Genomic DNA, 19,071 nt, shown 5'->3' with positions numbered 1-19,071 from the left:
CTTCAGCATGTGACACTTGCTTTGTTATTTTTAAAGGTCCTTTTTGTAAATACCCTTTCCAAATTTCCACTAAAACTCTCACCATCGGGGGCATTACCAGTGAGTATGCAGAAAAAGCTTCTGTTCTTTTAACTTTTGATATTTCTTTTTAACTACTCCCATTTCCTCAAGAGCCTTCGCCTATTTTCCATATGTCTGTCTTATTAGTACCTTTACACATTTCACCAGTCAAACCCTAGAAATTTTGCTCCAACTGATTTGCATTCAGACATGTGTAAGTAAAAAAAAAAAAAAAACCCCACCAACATTAGGTTTGGAGAACTGGATCTAAAACGCTGTACTTGTTAATAATAAGAACTAATCTGCAGAGGTGTGAACTAAAACATGCAAACTTGAGGTGCAGAGGTGAAACATCTTCAAGCAACTCAAAGAAGTCCAGACGCTTTTCTTTCCAAGCTCCTTAGACTACGATGACCTGGATGAGTGAGAACCTTCACAGACATAAAGCATGCAAACCTTTCACAGAACAGTCTCACACTTCTCTGGAGCTCATCTCAGTTATTCTGAGGAACCATAAACTGAATTGCGTTTATTGCTCAGCTTTGTCTGTGGTGCTCCGCTGTCAGCCGTGATTGATTCGAACACACCCCCCCTCGCGTGCCCCGGGACCCTGTCCGGTCATAAGTCACCTCACAGGTATGATGTTCAGTCCTGCGCCGCCTCTCCGTGACCCTGGCGCGGAGATGATGTATAGTGTGTGGCCTCTTCCACAGCTATTTGTTTGCGGCGTATGGGAGCTCAAAGCTTTCGCACGCCTTGTGCACTACGTGATCCTATTGGACGAGCGGGGCAGTGGATATTGCAAATGATGATGAGGGGGGGAGAGAGGGGAGGAGGTGGAGAGCTCCTGTCTTTCCAACGGCAGACACGCAGCGCTCCTTAAGACTCCAGATGCCTTTACAGAATACGCGCCGCTGTTTTCTGTGCGAGTTGCCTCTCCTGTCTTAAATCGATCGTTGTGTTATCGAAAACCAGAAGATTATGGGGATCGCGTATTATGCGGGAACACGTGGAAAGCTTATGAGACGAGCGGCTGCGCGCCCGTCCTCATTGTGATGGAGGAGCGCGGTGGTGCATCGCTGGGGATGAGTGAGAGGTGCGGAGGAGATAATCAACGAAGACACTGAGAGCTGTGCGTTTGGACAAGGTCATCGGAGCCCAGCCTTGGCAGGATTATGTCCATGTGGAGGCGGCAAGGGCGGACTTTTATGCTTCCTCTCCGGGGACGAGGTTGCCTGGGGTGTCCCCTGAAAACCAAGAGTTTCTCTCCTTGCGTTGGCTCACAGAGGCGGCGAAGAGCCCATCTATTGGTGGCTGAGCTGTATTTTTGACTATCTGCGTGTCTTGGAGATAAAAGTTTCCCCGCTCTGCTCGACGGGTGGGTGCTCTATTCTCCCACCGACTCTTCTATTGAACGCAGCTGAAGCCAGTTAAGGTGATTTAGTGGGTGCTGGTTAAAGGGGCAGCGGCGGCGGGTGGGTTGAATTCCACCAGAGAAACAGCAAGAAAAAAAAAGAAAAGAAAAAAGACAAAATAAAGATTTATTTTTTAAAAAGCGGCGGCCAGCTGTGTTTCTGGACTACCACATCTGCCGTTGTTGTCGCCGCTGTCCATGGTGCTGAACTCGGGCTCCAGGAATGGTGGAGACGCTGAGTATCGCAGTGATCGGTGCTCCCGGAGTGGGGAAAACTTCTATAATCCGCCAGTTCATCTATAACGACTTCTCGGAGGTGTACACGCCGACCAGGACCAGATATGTGTACAGACCCTCCGTCATACTGAACGGGAACATGTACGAGCTGAAGATTTTGGACGTCCCGCCGATCTCCTCTTTTCCATCAAGCTCCAGTCAGGTATCACGTCTCTGTCTCGGGAACTTTATCAGAGGAGGATTTAGACAAGCTTAGAGAGGAGGGGGTCCATTCTCTGATTGAACCCGCTTCTCATTTATTTAATCACTGCTTAATCTTACAAGTGCCCATCTGTTCACAGCCGCTAACATCCCTCAAAGGCAAAAACACCAATTTTATTTATTTCTCTTTCAGTATCAGATGTCCCTAGTCTACTAGTTGCTATGGAGACCTGGCTGACTTAAAGCCTAAGAGCTTCACTTTGGCGTTTTTAAACTCTCTTTGTCTCTGTCTTTCAGCCCGTTTATGAAGACAATATGCAAACTTGCAATATGCAAACTTGCATATTGTTATGTGTTAATCATAACATGTCTTCTACACACTTCTAAGAAACAGCAGTGCTGCTGCTGATATTTGTGTTGATTCTGCAGCATTGTGCTTCAGGCATGGCCACAGCACCTGGTTAAAACTCCCTTTTTAAAAATAGAGCAGACTGCCCTTTTATTCCTGACCACAGGTCAGATGCCACCCCTCATTAGATGGAGGCACATCTGGTCGCAGGATCATAGCAAGATGAAAAAGCACTGTGAATGCTGCGGCTTTGCAGTCACTTTTTTGGAGCAGATTTTTGGCTTTCTTTATTTCTTGACAAGAATTGGAGGTGCTTGAAACAGTCCTCGTGGCCATACTGAAAGCATTATTAGATCCTCTAACTTTTTTCACCCTCCCGCCTTACAGATCCTTTGTTAAACAGTCACAACCAAGGAGGAGACCCACAGAGGCTTCAAAACACCACAGACTTCTGAACCTCTGTTTTCAAAAACACAGCCAGTAAAAAAATAAGAACAAAAAACCAGAACCAAGGATGTGGGAGAGCTGCTTCACCTGCTTCTTCAACTGTCTGAATCAGTCTAGGGGATAATCTTTTAAATCCTCTTTGTGTTATTATTCCGCTTACCTTGTGTGAATCAGACATATTATGCATTGTTTTAGTTATTTTTTTACATGGAATAAGAAGTGCGTATTTTGGCCCTTGACACTTAGAGTGAAATCGCATTAAATCCTCTCTTTATTGGAAAGACATCAGCTCTCCGCTTTCCCTTCCCTCTTAGTGGCCAAATGTGGAGAGTAGGATCTGTTACAGCAGCTTAAATCCTTCCAATCTACACATGAGCATGTGAGAACTGCTTTAATATCGCCTTAAAAATGTGACTCTATCCCTCGAGACAAATGATCCCCTTGTTAAAGTCCTCTTTGTCATTTTTCCCAGCCCATTAAGTTGCTGAATATAATGCGTCCCTCTCTTCGTATGCATGTGTGCGGTGCTTGAAACGGCGCATCCCACTGCAAGTCTCTGCTGACGCGAGGCACGTGTTTGACTCTTGTCCACTGTGACCTCATTGGAAAGACCGAAATCTCCAAGGTCACCACAGCAAAGCCATTGATTTGCTGCTGCTGACTGTTTCTCTCCTTCCCTCCCTGTCGGTGTCACAGATAGGCCTCCCAAGAACAGCTGCGGTTATCTACCGCCGGCGAAAGTGCCACTGAGAAAATGAGATCAAGCCAAGCAGGAGACAACAAAAGCACAACGAGAAAGAGAGACCTCCCAAAGTGCTGGTTTTCTGTGCGCTCACAAAGCTGCGGCGTTAACACAGAAAACATCTGACAGGGCAGAGCAATCATCTTGTCGGAGTTATACAAAGCTTCCCTACTAGATTTAACATTTTATTGGAAGGTGTTAAGAGTTCTGCAGACTGCTTACGCTACAGATTCCTGCTGGGAAGGCACTGAGTTTCCTTTTTTCCAGCTAAAGTGCTTTGAACTCCCATTAAGCAATAAGCAGGAGCAGCTGCAGGAACAGGGGACGAGGTGCATCTGATGAGTTCAAGTGTCTCAAAGGTTGAGTCACATTTGAGGGGTTTCCTCCTCATTTGATTGTCTTTGGTTAAACATTTCATGCTAATGTCAGAGTGGTGGTGCAGGCTCTTTGTCGAAGGTATACCAGCAGAGAAATCCATTAGCTGAGTGTTGCCACAACATTTCCATCTGACAGATTTACGGTTACTCATTTGCTAAGGAACAACACCTGGAAGGCCCGCTGTGCTTTGTCTCGCTCGTTCTTGCTTCCTCTGGTGCTTCATCCTCTATTCACAGCGAGAGACACGGGGCATTTTCGAGTCACTGCCCTCATCTGCGTTTAACCCTGCGACCACAGAAATGTAACGTGGATCAGGGGCAGTTGGATGTAATGAGGGGTGAGTTGAGCCAGCACAAAGAATCCTGATTGAATTTTACTTGCTGAAGACAGCAAATTAAATAAAAGCACACTTCACTGTTAGAATACAGTCGGGGAATAAGAGAGGAAGAAAGGAGAGAGGGGAGGGAGAGAGCGGGAATTTGTTTTGGTCAATTAGAAAGTTTAATGGACACCGTTGAAGCCGGGGTGACCAAATGAGGTTTTATATTGTCCTGTAAAATTTGTGATGAATAAGCTGCAGAATAGAGTGAGTCAGTACGCCTCCGCGCTGATGTAGCCCGGCAATTTCTCATCAGTTCAGATTATTTTATAAAAACAGCAGTGGCGTTCTAGCAGGCGACTTGTGACCTCATTTCAACAACATACAGAGACATTAAAAAATCTTTTTTTAATGCTGGAAAGAGGCAAGATTTGTATCATTTTTCCCGTGAAGCTGGGTTGGTGTAATGATTTGTTTGCTTTGTGGCGTGTGTGTCTGTTTCTGAGAGTATTGCATTGAGAGAGCATCTGTCCTGGTGTGTCAATACGATGTGATGACAGATGGATTTAAGCGTGACGGAAGATTCAGCATGATTTTTTCTTGTTCTTTTCTTTTCACTTTCTCTTCTTTTCCCTTTTTGTTCTTGCCATAATGTATCTCCATGACTTCCTCCCACACAAAATGCTCCGTCTCCTGCTCTCTTTGGGCATTTTTCTCAGCTATCTCTGTCAATACTTTCATATATAACAGCGAGGAAACTATCGTATTTCACGCTTGCAGATGCAGCAAGAAAGATGTGTGCGTCTGTGAAGTGCACATATCGGTGAAGCGTTAAGTGCTGACAGGATCTGGAAGTGAAACTGAGCACAAATGTATAATAATCATAGTGGATCATTCATTTTGAATTGCATTTAATCTGTTTTTGCTGATATATACACAAATATCATTATACTATCTGCAAAGGCACAGTTTTTGTAGTTTTCCCTGTGCACACCTTCACAGTTGATTTTAAATGAAACATCCAGAGGTGATAGAAGTGCAGACTTTTAGCCTTAATTCAAAGGGTTTAACAAAAATGTTGCATTAACAGTTCAGCAGTTACGGTTTATACACAGTCCCTCATTTTCAGTGGCTCACAGTTAGTTCTACATTTGATTGACGAGCGGTTTCATGGCTGGGTGAGGCACGTTCACTTGTTATTTCATAATAAATGAAGCAGATAGAATATCTGAAGTGTTGAATTTGTATTTCGTAGCTTTTCACCGAAATTTTAAATATGAGTCTCAAATAGATGTCGGTGCAAGTGAAAGACATTGTCACTGAAACAGCAAAATTATCCTCTCAGAGAGAGAGCAAAACGCCAGGATCGGTTAAATCAGCAATCTTTTATGCCGTTAAAAAAGAATAAATGCTCAGAAAAAACACAGAGGATGATTGCAGAATTATTTCCATGGCTAAAGAAACAACTTTATAGCACCTAACAAAATTAAGGATACTCTTAAGGAGGTAGGAGTATTGTTATCGAGGACTACAATCAAGAAACACCTTCATGAATGGAAATACAGAGAATTTACAATAAGGTTCACACAGTTACACTGAGGAACAGGAAGGCCGGATTAGAGTTTGACAGAAAACATCTAGATGATAAAAGATGAAACCAAGATTAACCTGTACTAACATAATAGAAGAAAAAAGGTCTTGAGGTCTTGTGACCAAGGCCTGCTGGCTGTCCAGCATACAAGGTTAAAAACTAAAGGTGACAGAGCGTTTGTATCTGTGGCTCCCAGACTCTGGAACTCTCTGCCATTGAGTTTGAGATCTGTGGACTCAGTCATTTCTTTTAAGAAGCAGTTAAAGACTTATCTTTTTAAAATTGGTTTTGGTTGACATTGGATGATGTATATTTTGAGCCTCTGTGAAGCACTTTGTGATTTAATCTGAAAAGGTGCTATATAAATAAAATGTAACTTTACTTACTAATAGAAGACAAAAGTATTGAGCATTAGAGAAAAGGTCATGATCCAAAGAATACCACGTAGAAACATATGCCTGGCAGGGGAACCAGGACACTTTGTTGGTGATGTGATTGCTGAGTGAAGCTGCAGGATTGACTGTGAAGTGTACGGGGCTACACTCTCTGCTCAGATTCAGACAGATGCTACAAAACCCATCGGGCAGAGTTTCACAGCACAAACGGAAAATGACCCAAAGCAAACTGTAAAAGCAACCGAGAGTTTGTCAAAGCAAAGAAATGAGATATCCTTGAATGGCAAGTCTTCGCCTGATCTCAATAGTGCAGCTTTTCAGGTATTAAATACAAAACTCAGAGCAGAGATACTCACACACAAGCAGCAGCCAAAGGCAGCTGTAAAAAAGGCCCTGCATCTCAAGCAAAGAAAGACAGCATTACCTGATGTCTATGGGTTCCAGACTTCAGGCTGCAAAGAATTAAACAAGCTGGCAACCCTTGTATTTGCACTTATATAAGAATAAAATTTAATCCATTATGGTTGTGTACAGTAGTGTAAAACTGTGCCCAACAAAATATGGACCAGACAAGCCTTGTAGAGATGACTCTAACAAGCGTGATCAGCAAAACACACCCTCATCCTCAGTGCTAATTACTGCCAAGTCAAATCTGAATAAAATTCTGACATTTCACTCAACAAAGCTGAAGCAAAGATTCCTTGAATGGGCTCTTAGTACAGTTAGATTTAATTAATTGTTAAGTACTCGCAAGCCATGTTATTTGTTCTAGATCAGTGATTTGAATTAGAAGTAGCCTAGCATGCTAGACAGCTAGCTAACAACCAGTTGGCGTTTCCCCCTCATTCAACTATTCCCTTAAAAATGCAAAGTTCAAGTGGTAATAACAACACAGTTGGTGAGTTATATTAAAAATCACCTCTGGTGCACTTATTATGAACCTGTACTAATGTAGCACTTTTTCGCTCAAAGCGCTTTCTTACTACAAGCCTCATTCATGCAAGTGCAATGAGAGCTAGTTAAACATTCACACTAGGGGTGGTGGTGTTTGTAGCTCTGGAAGATTTGGAAAGGTTGGTGACTCCATACCTGGCTGCATGCCTAAGAATCATTGGGCAAGTAGCTGGAGCTGAGTTGCTCTCCGATGCGTGAGGAAATCCAACCACTGACCTCTTGATTAGTAGATAACCTGCTCCACCTCCTGAGACACAGTCACCCCAAAGGATGTGAAACATCAGCTACTGAGACTGTAAACCATTTTATTTAAAATTGTATTCATATTTCCATTGTACAGTTAGGCCTTTAAATTGTGAGTCTAAGCAGATTAACTTGCTTCTCGAGGCCGCCTCAGTGGGCCTTCGAGTAACTGCACTTCAAGGTGCACTTCAACTGGTTTCATTTTTCAGCCATGGAGGTTGTGCCTCGGGTCAGACCCAGCAATTGGTCTTGATGTTAAGCTTCCAGCTCCTGGCTTTATCTTATTAGTATTTAACAAAGTAGGCAATCTTCTCATCTAACTCTCTGGCAGCATTCAAGGATATCTGCAAGGATATCTGTAAGGACAAGAAAGACATAGAGCAACGTTACATATCTCTCAGTTTCCCAATCCAGTCTAATTCTTGAGAATATCCATTTTTGACCCCTCGCCAGCATCAGCCAGAGTCTCCTTGTCACCTGAACACTGGAGACTTACAACAAAGGGCAATAAATGGTTTTGCTGGTCCAGGTCATTACTTTGAAAAGGGGACTTCCATCCCTAAGGGATGTAATGGATTTTAATTCCAACTCAACCAGCGTGACCTGTGTTTGACATATCTGTAATAGCTCAGCATTGGCCCCAGCCAGGTTACACCGGCCGCCCTCCTGCACTGGATGGAGTATTGATCCATCGCAACCACTCATTACGTTCAAGCTGCCTCCACTAATATCGGAGTCATGGCGGCTTTGCCATAGCCTGCTGAAAACTGACCACGGCCCTGCAGTTGTCAGGGAAACACGCTCTGTTTGGGTCTTGAGGAGCAAAGGACGAGCTGCTCTTTTTCCACGCTGTGGTAAGGCGACCGACTGGAGGACACAGACAGTGGCACCACACTTCACAGTCACGCTCCCGCAAGCACATTCTCACATCCCGGCGAGCACACACAAATAAACATGCCCACACATGCCGTTTGCATTCATTTGGTTACCGCGTATCAGTGCGCTGCCTTTTCTTTACTGCTCTGTTTTGGCCTGGGCCTCGTGTTTGGGGTTTGGAGAAGTAGTATTGCTGCTTCTGTGCCGGCTCCTCCTCCACATTTAAAAACAGGACTTGGACGACAAAGAGATACGAGATGAAAACACAAGCTGCTATTTTTAGCCCCGCGGGATGTGAGGCTGCAACCACAAGCCACCGTGCTCGCCTTGCGTCGTCAGCTGCCTCAGTTATCATGAGCTGTGATGACAGCGAACATCTCTGGTTTGTTCGGGAAACACAACAAATCTTGCACTGGAGCTGTACTGGACACTTTAGGATAGACTCCAGTAAGAAAATGAATTGATGGAAGAAATTAGAAATCATAAAGAAAAAAAACCCACTCTTGCTGAAAACACTGTGAAAGACCAGAGAAAACTGCACTTTACACCAGTTTTCACAACACATCGTCCCACTTACGCTTTTTACTTTTGATGGCAGTGATCTTATTGCCATCTCTGCGCCTGATTGGCTTCATTATCTTCCTGCTGATCTGTGAGGCTGTTTCTGCTCCTTGACACAAACACCCCCTCCAAAATGAATAGAGGCAAAGCGTCCCTCACTGCGTTTTATCATTACAAGTTAGGCTGATCCTCGCCTGTTCCCTCAGCCTCACCTGTCACAAATTATCAGTTCATCTTCATTGTACAGATTAGCTGTACAGCATGTTTAATTTGGATGCAAATCCCCCCCCCAAACCTTGACAGCAGTGTAATTAATTTTTTTTCTATTCACGTTTCTATTTTAGGTTACACAAGCTGTGTAAGTGCTGGAAAAAGTGTAGAGTAAACACCACATGGAACAAATGACTTAACGCTGTACAAAATGCTGTAGCAAATCCATCAACATTGCACTGCTCCACTACGGGGTCACATTAGATTGCATGCTAATTATAAGCATGCAAATTAAAATGGGGCCTGACAATCAGCACTTTGATATGTGAGCTTTCAAAGCAATATGGGCACAACATCATCAGAGCCCCGAGGTTCAGGTGCGTCAGTCAAAAAGCATCAAATACATCAGAACGGAATTTCACTGAAAATCATTGAAGCATAACATAATAAACAGCTTCAGGAGAGGCAGTGATCACATGGGGAAATTGATTTGTATGTAAATTCTTTTAAAAATGTGTTCACAGGGATTTAAAAAAACTGTTTTAAAAAAGAGCTCAGGAGGAGCAAATCGAACAGCAGCCACTGTGTGAAGTAAATCTACACTGAGTCTGTGGAAATGTTCCAAGGTTAAATCAGTGAGCTTAACAACATAATATAAACTCACTGGCCATTTCATTAGGTATACCTTTTCAAGCGCTCTCAAATCTCTATCGGCCAATCACATGGAAGTGTGTCTATGCATGAAAACATGTTCAAACCGAGCGTCGGATGGGGAAGAAAGGTGATTGAAGTGACTTTGAATGTGGCATGGTTGTTGCTGTCAGGGTAGTCTGAGTATCTCAGAAAATGCTGATCTACTGGGATCTCTGGGGTTTACAGAGAATGGTCAAAAAAGAGAAACTACCCAATAAGCTGCAGGTCTCTGGGTGAAAATCTCTTGTCGATGCCAGAGGTCAGAGCAGGTCAGATGCAGTGAAGAGTGAAAAGTGGGTTAGAAAAGTAAACTGTGTAGTAAAAGATCCAGAGGACTGAATGACAGTAAAGGTTGCACGATCTGATATCGTCGTGTTGGTGTTGTTCCCAGATCAACATAGTAAATGTTGTTCCAGGATCAACATTGCAAGTGACCAATCAGAATGTTGTGGCGTCATACCTTTGCGACTTCAGGAAAAAACGCCGTAAAACAAAAAACTGTACTTAAGCTGCGAGAAACCGCCTCTGTCCGCCGATCAACGGACCCAGACCCTGACCCTAACCCTTTAATAAACGCTAAGCAGAATTGATATTGTCCTTGCAACATTGGAATTTCATAAATGCACGAATGGCTTGGCGCGCCAAAGAATAACGTCACAACAATGTGATTGGTCACTTGCAACGACACCAACACGACGATATCAGATCATCCGTAAAGGTTTGACTTTTGCCACATTTCTGAGGTGAAGGAAACAAGGTTGGATGAGCTTAGAGTTTTAAAATTCAGTTGTTGTTCAAAGATGACACCAATAATCCAAATAGCCGGAAGCTGATATCATTGCACTACCTGATGACACTTTTGAGCTTTGGGAAATATGCCGGTACTTTCCAAGCATGAGACAAGTCCAACTTCCTGAAAATCTTTGCTGGTGAATGTGCCAAAACTGATTTCTGATGTTTATATTCATTTTCCCAAATGTATATCTTTGCTTATATTGGTAAATAGACTTTAGTCAACAGAATTTATTAAAGGATTATATATAAAATTATCTTTATGACATTATTTTACCAACTTCATATCACTCTTTAAAAGTTATATATTTTTAACATCAATGACACTTTTTAGCTGGATAAATAAAGGATATATAAAACTCACTTTCTACCTTGTGACAGGAAGGTTATTTGTGGCTCAGAATGATTTGATGACATTGGTTTGACATGTGCTTCACAGATTATAGGCCGACAAGTCATTTACAACAGCTTAAATGTGGGTGACCATCTTTTGGCACAACACCAGAAACTTCAAAGTGATCACAAGAAAAGAGGTCTTGGGCCACACAAGCCCCTTTTAAGATCACAACCTGTGCCGCTTTTCATTTCATTTAAAGGAATATAATAAACCTGAATGTAATGTGTTGACCGGTGAGCTCCAAATGTGGCAGAAAACAGATTTGGGTTTTTATACAGAGCCCAGCTTTCCACGCTTCCAGCATTCATGTTAAGCCAAACTAAGCAGTTTCTAGTTCCAGCTTCATAGTCATTATTAGTCATTCTCATCCCCAGCTACTAAACTGTATTTCCCCAGATGTTAGACTACATTTGAAAGATCCTCATCACACCGTTGTCTAAAGTGCAATGCCGTTTGTGCATTACAGCAGTCTGCATCTAATAAGAACAACCCTGTTTATTGCAAAGTTAATTTCCAATGTTTGTCTGTTAAATTATATTAAATTGGATTGAATTATGTTTCACTGAACTGAACTGAGGCGGTCTCACAGAGTCTTGGCCCTTCATTAGCAGTGTGTGGGAACACCAGAGGTTATGTCTGCTCATCCCTTGATCCGCTGTTGCCTTTTTCATCTTTTCAACATTCTCCCAGGCCTGCGTTTGTGTTCTCATTTCCTTCCCTCAGTATATCTTTTTCCCCCAGCCCCTGAACTTCCTCTATTTGCCTCTCCCTCTTTTATCAGATCAAATGTTTGTACATTAATTTCATGCTGTTACAGGCAGCAGGTCGGCAGTGGTGAGCCCAGTGATACACATTTGGATAGAAGGATGGTTCCTCACGTTTCTATTAAAACGAATGGCCCTCAGTAAGGTGCAAATAGACCCATGTGCACTGTGTGCTTTGATTACATTTTGAATTATGCTTTGAAAACCATTAGCATGAACAAAATGTTGCTTTTTTGCCACATCAGAGCACCGCGTTCCCTTTTTTCCTCTCCTGACAGAAGGTTGTGCGTTTTCTTTCCCCCAGCCTCCGTCTTTGTTCTTGAACAGCGTGCAGTGTTTTACTGCGGGGTCATCGTGTTTTATGACTTTGTTCAAAGCTGTAAGATTCCCAGAACCATGTCTACTCGAGGAATTCATACACTGCACTTTGTAACTGCAAAGGGAAGCAAACTGTGACAGAGCAAAGTTCTGTTACATAAAGAGGGGAAAAAAATTAACCGAGGCTGATGGGATTATCGTTAGTCTTTTAATCTGTCATGAATCAAAGTATTGGATTGAAATTTCTCTTTGATGATGACGCTGGTGGCAAAGTCATCAGTTTGTCCTGAAGGGGAAATTAATGTCCGCACCCAATTTCACAAGAACGTATTCATGAGCCGATGAGCCATTTCACTCAGAACCACAAATAACCTCATTGTGGCATTTGAGGAAATGTCAGACTTTGACAAAGCCATTAGGACACACTACCTGGGAACCTTACACATCTGCAAAGTCTTCCATCTAATACGTCAGCATACCCAAGAGACCATGTCAGTTCTTAAGCTTGACTAAAACGGGTCTTGGACGTACTCATATGTTTGCATATTTATGTGTTTCTCTACATATCTGTCCTTTCAGGAATGGCTGGATTTGCGCTGCAGAGGTGTTCGTAATGCCAACGCATACATCCTGGTGTATGACATCTGCTGCGTGGAGAGCTTTGAATACGTCAAAATGATCCGACAGCAGATAGTAGAGAACAGGTATGGTCACAAACACTCTCTGCTGACAACGCAGATGTTCAACATACCGTCCAAAAGCTTCAAACCAGGACTGTCAAACTCATTGGACATCATGCATCACATACATACAGCCTGCTTTGATCTTAAGTGGGCCAGACCAGTGAAACTACATGATAAATATATGAAATTACAGAAAAATGTTTAGTGGTAGTTAATTTACCAGACACTCCTTCGATTTTTTTTATTTTAAAATATTAAAGTTTTGTGTTATTTTAAAATATTAAGCTTTTGTTAATTTACAAAACAGAGATTTTCCTGTAAATTAAGCATTTATCTATTGGGGGGGAGGAGGGGGGTATTTTTTTCCATTGGAAATTCTTCGTCCTGGGCCTTGTGTTTGACACCCGTGCTTTAAACCCTATATTTAATTGAAAACTGAACCACAATGACGCTGTCAAGACTCACAGGCATTACTGTTTTCTAATTTAAAAAAAAAAAAATCTAGGACAGGGACAACAAAAGACCAGAAATATTACGTAATGCTGAAAAAAAAAAGCTGTTGGAACATCTCAGAGCTAATTAGGTTAATTAGCAACAGGTCAGTAACATAAAAGAGCATCCCACAGAGGCTGAGCCTTTCAGAACTGAGAATTAAGAGGACGGTGGGTTTACCACCCTTTTTTTTTAAACAAATAAATGCATAAGAATAATGTTTAGAACATAAAAATTACAACACGTTTGGGGGATTTTATCATCAAAGTACAAAATACCAAAAAATAAAGGCCCAGCATGTGAAAATGTGGAAAAGAAAGTTTTAGCTTGTAGAGCCACCTTTAGCAGCAATAACGTAAAGTAATAGTTTTCTGTGGGATTTTTATACAGAGCCCAGCAGGCTCTCACTTTGACTTTTTTTTTAACTTTAGCTCCACTCTTCTTTACAACTTTGCTTCAGTTCATTGAGGTTTGTTAGCATTAGCTCTGTCAAGAGTCCACCACAGCAGTTCAAGCAGGTTGAGGTCTACGCTTTGCCTGGAACATTGCAGAACTTTGTTTCTGTTCTTTTTCAGACATTCTGTTGTAAATTTGCTGCTTTGCTTGGGATCGTTGTCCTGTTGCATGGCCCAATTCCCAATTAGCTGTTGGAAGACGGCATCTAGAATACTTTTCTACTGAATACTGAGTCATTGATTGCAAGGTAAAACAAGCCCAAGGTGACACTTGACGGTTGTACTAACTAGAATTTGTCAAGGTTTCCCTGAGCATTGCACAGTCTGACCTTGGAGTGAAATTGGTCGGACATACACTCCTGGAAAGACTGTGACATTGTCTTAACAAACAGCTACATTTGACTAGCAGCACCTGGCTGTTTCTTACCATCTTATTTCCAGTGGAAGCAGTAATGATGTTTAGTTTTTCACAGAAATTCTAGTGTAGTCGAGTCATGCATAGGATTGGACTATTCAGATTGTTATCAGTGCACAGCTTAAAAAGCCAACATCCATACTGTAATCGTATAGAAGATCATTAGTGCACATGCCATAAGTAACTTACACCTTTGAAGGCTCCGTATGCACGTTTTGGAGCAACGTGTGCTGCCATCCAGAGGGGGTGTTTCTCAGGAAAGGCCTTGTTTATTTCTTAAAGAGTGCGAAACCAAATTCCACTTGTATTACGGCAACATGGCTGCATAGAAAGATAGAGGCAACAAAGTATTAAACATGTCTCAACCTTTTAAAAAATATGTTGCTGAAATCAAATTCAATAAAAAAAATTATTTCAACAATTCATGTGTTGTTTTTGTGCTGTTTTCATTTGAATATAAGTTTGAATGATTTGCATTTCATTTTTAACTAAATGTAATACAACAATCCTGCTTTTTTTTGTTAAACCGCTGACACACAGCTTGTTATCCTTCACTGATGATTTGTAATGAAATCATCCCGTCACCCGTCTGAAGACAGCACACAATTTCACAGCCTGTCACAAAGCTGTACAATTACATGATGGTGACAGTGATTTTTAGGCTTCTTGTGGTGGTATCTTTCAATTTAGCGTGCGCGCTCGTCGTGATGACAGTTCACTGTCTGATGACATTTGATTCTTGTGTGATGCCTAAACCCACACTAGTAATTTAAAGGCTATTCTTGGGACAGTCGTACATTTAGTGTACAGAAGGCCCACAGATAACATACAGTAAATGCTTCCTGGATTTGCTTTGCACCTGCTGCATATGGGGCCAGAAATCCCTCGCTCTCCAGTCGTCAGCTGCATGCATATATTTACATATAGAAAGGTGCATTGGGTGGCTTCATTTGTTTGCCATGTTGTACAACACCAAACTGCCTCTCCACAGTTGATGCCCACTTTCTCGCAGCTCTGAACGTGTAACCACGAATGTTTATGATCTAAGACAGAAACCTATTATCCCCAGCAACTATGGAAGAAATGGTGAACGTGAGAGGAATAGGCAATAGGGGGAAAATGTGCAATCATGGAGAGTCTAACATCAGACTGGAGAAGGAAAGGAAAGGAAGGGGAGGAGAAGGGGGCAGATACTGTAAGAGGAATCATCAATAATCGAGTTTTGGAGGAGTTTTTTTTACTCTGTGTGTCAGCTGTCGAAAAAAAAAAAGTCTATTGTTGAAATGTTCCTCAGAAATCTTTTATTATTCTGGTTCCCACTAGCGAGGAGCCTACCTTCAGTTCAGTGAGGCTTGTGACAGTGTTGTCCTTCCATCATTCCTACCCCCCCCCCCCCCCCCCCCCCCGCCCCCCCCATTCTCATGAAGGGATGCACGCACACCGCCTCCCACATTCAGTACACCTCATTGTGCACAAGTAGTCAAGCCCGAGCAGATATGCAAGGAGATATTTTTAAGGCTGTTATGTGAGCACAACCTGTGAAAAGGAGAAAAGTGAGATGATTGCTGCCGTGTGGTTGTTCAGCTCCCAAGTTTTGAGAACTTCGCCTCGGGGCTTGAAAATTGCACCGCTCATCTCTCTCAGGCTGCATCGCCTTCTCTTCGGCGAGCCATTTTATCCATCTGTCGAGGCAGACGTGCAAATATGCAAAAGTATGCAAAAGTCTTTGTCATACAAAATAAGCCATCATTCGTTCTGAGAGAAAGAGCTAAGTTGTTAAGGCAGCTGTTTAAACAGTTTATACACTTGTCTTTTCTAGATGTTCTGAGTTCAACATCGGTTGTTACAGCTTTTCCTAAATAGTTTATATTCTAAGGCTTTTTAAAATTATTATTACAAATCATTAACCCAATGACCTTGCCTCCTAAATAAGCAGCAAAATGAATATTATTGTTATCATCAACACTTCATTTTACTCTAAACTCCTGCAGCTTAATTTCCCACACTGCTGCACTAAACTTCTTTTCATTTAAACACTTCTAAACCATCACTAATCACGGTTAATTGTGGTCGACTTGAAGAGGTGCTGTATGTTTTTCATTAGTGCTGCAGGACTAATCTTTATATTTGCAGGTCTTACTTTTAATAATCTGCACGTCCTCTACAGAGAAGAAAACTGTCAGTATGACGAGAGGGGCGCCTAGGTTGTTAGTGTAACATATTGGGGGTATTTATATATTAGAGTAGTTTTGTAATATATTTTATTATTTATTATTGGTACTTTAACTTGTTCGTTACTGCCTTCGCGCAACTGTGACCACATAAATTCCATTGGGATTAATAAAGTATTCTGATTTTGCTTCTGAGTTAGAATTTTATAACACATCCCTCCGGCTTGCCGTACATTTTCCCACTCAATAATGCTGTAAAGCCCTCACTGCAGCATGCGGTGGGAGGCCCCTTGAGCCTGTGAGTTTTAATCCTCCAGTCCACCCCCACACACCTCAGAAGGAAGGGAAAACTATGCAGAGACAACAGCTGTGACAAACGCCAACACGATGGCTTTGCTGGGTTTAAAAAAATAAAAATAAATAACACAACCTTCTTTTCTCATACTCCTGCAGGGAAGGTAGCAGCAGCGAGGTGCCAATCCTGGTGGTGGGTAACAAGAGAGATCTGCAGCGTCAGCGCTTCATGCCTCGCAGGGCCGTGTCGGTTCTGGTGAAGAAGACATGGAAGTGCGGTTATGTGGAGTGCTCTGCCAAGTTTAACTGGCACGTAGTCCTGCTCTTCAAGGAGCTGCTGGGGATTGCTGTGGCACGGGGGATGCGCCAGAACCACACCTCCATTCGTTTGCAGGGGGCGCTACAGAGGAATCGCTGCACCATCATGTGACCCTCAGAGCTCCCTCCACCCCTGCCAACTCAGGAGTGGAGCGGCAGCAGAGAGAAGGACTTTCTATCAAAATGGCTGGGAAAAATAACCCCGTGGCCTCCTGCTTTACTGAGCTGATTTTTCTTAATGAGGTTTATTAGATTCGTGCGCTGTAAAAGACACTCAAATTACACACATGGTCATCCAACCACTTCCTAGTCAACTGTGTAGAAACAAGGAAGGAAATGGGAAAAAGAAAGCAGGTGACAAACAATACAAAAAGCATAGCACAGATATGTTTCTCACATCACAGGTCAACATTTCAGGCTGCGCTTCCCAATATGAAAGGTCTGTCGCTGGGCCTGACAGGGCAGAAGCTGTGTTTGTGAGAGTCAAAGCGGACAGGCAGCAATATCATCCAGTCTTCCTTTTGAATTTGCCACACTCTGTAAGGTCAAAAGCAGAAGCTCACATCTAACATCACTGGATTTATTGGGATTTGTGCATGAGACCGACAGGCAAAAAGATGGAAACGATAAAAAGTGAGAGCGCTCATTTTCTGCGCCAGTTATCTCAAAAAGTACATAGATAGATATGGTTAGGTGGTGTTTAATTTTAGATTCTGAGAAGTAGCCATGCATTTTTGTTCTCTGCCCCATCCTCTATTAGAATCTTGGCCGACAGTAAAAGCTGCTTATTCACAGAAAGGCTGTTTTAAGGTTGTCTTGCAGCAGAAAATGCTGCAGTCCCTTATCATGTACTGTAGGACTTTAATCTGCTCCCTCCCCTCACTCAGTGTCTGTTTCTGATGAATACATTAAATCCAGGGAACGGGGAACCAGCAGGAGGCTCCGGAGCCTGAAACAAGAACCTGTGTGTGGAGTGCGTGTGTGTGTGTGTGTGTGTGTGTGTGTGTGTGTGTGTGTGTGTGTGTGTGTGTGAGAGAGAGAGAAAGAGATGGAGAGAGGGAGAGGCAGGTTTATAGTTGACATTCAGGCAAGCAAAGGACAGACGCGGCAAGATAACAGACAGATGTTGAAGCACTGGATTAGAAAGGAGCAATAAACACACACGGGGATGTCCAGACTGACTATATGTGCCACATTATTATATTAAAAATGCCTCGCTACACACAGTCAATGTAATCCACTTGCGCTCCAGCAGAAATACACACGCAGAACTCGGTGGCTTCCATATCAATATGTGAATACTATCTAATTGGTCATATCGTGAAATTAACAGCAACTCTTTTCATTTCATTAGGCCGAGGTATGTGAATATGCCAGCACTGAAAGCAAGCAGATCTATTGTATATACACGACTGATTCATAGACTAATTGAGTTGCATGCTTTTGTTGGTAGAGGCAACGGTTCAGGGTTTAATTGCACTGATGTGAAAATGTGATACTGTGTTTAATTTTTGTAATACATGGTTTTTTGACGCTGTAATGAGCAACTGAGTGGAGTGAATGTGGTCGTTTTTCACCGGCATGTGAGAGCACAAGCTCACGATACTCTACCAAGGTGTATTGTTGAACCCTTCAGTCGGGCCAAATGTCTGTGTTAGATTTTTTGTTTGTTTGTTTGTTTTTCTAGTTGGAAAAAAAAGAGAAATATGTAGCAGAGATAAACTAGAAAGCAACTGCGTGTAGCATGAGTTCTCATCATTTCGTTTGTGTGCATTTTCAAATAAAAAGGGCTACTGTTTTTTATCACATACATCACTTGTGTTGTGTTATTTTTACAGTGACGGTACTGTAAGTAATTTTGTTTGGCTTTTGGTTGCTTTTTGTTTTGTTTGTTCTTTCTGACACATGATTATTAAAAGCATTTGAGAACAACAACCTTGCTCTGGTCCCTTTTTTTTCTCCTTTTTTTTTTTTTTTTCCTTTTGTGTCCCGTTTGGATCTTTAGCCATCAGAATTGTTGTCTTGAGGCCAAGAAAGATGCCAAGCGGATTTATTTTACCAAGTGGATCATCATGGCCTTGCCATATTGGTCCATTTGATTGACCTTTATTATAATTATGAATTTATTTTATTTTCAGTTGCTACAAACGGGACAGACATGACTGGGGGATAGGACAGGGAGAAAGAATGAAAGAAAGAGAGGGAGAGAGAGAAAACCAAAGGGGAGAAGAGACGGTGAGAAGGGGGGGAAGAAAGAAAGAAAAAAAAACAAAAAAAACAAAACACCTGGGTCACCTGTATG

At 42.3% G+C, this 19,071-nt stretch overlaps 1 protein-coding gene across 1 annotated transcript; it reads left to right on the top strand.

Moving 5' to 3' along the window:
* Positions 1–865: 865 nt before the first annotated feature.
* rasl10a (RAS-like, family 10, member A) lies at positions 866–18,704 on the top strand. The gene is made up of 3 exons (XM_082554425.1): positions 866–1,913; positions 12,521–12,645; positions 16,611–18,704. Exons 1-3 carry the CDS (start codon positions 1,698–1,700, stop codon positions 16,879–16,881), a joined length of 612 nt encoding a protein of 203 aa, XP_082410551.1. The 5' UTR covers positions 866–1,697; the 3' UTR covers positions 16,882–18,704.
* The last annotated feature ends 367 nt before the right edge of the window (positions 18,705–19,071 follow it).

Source organism: Aulonocara stuartgranti (assembly GCF_965226115.1).
Source record: "Aulonocara stuartgranti genome assembly, chromosome: 12".
Classification (NCBI taxonomy): Eukaryota; Metazoa; Chordata; class Actinopteri; order Cichliformes; family Cichlidae; genus Aulonocara; species Aulonocara stuartgranti.
This window is presented reverse-complemented; position numbering and strand designations above follow the sequence as displayed.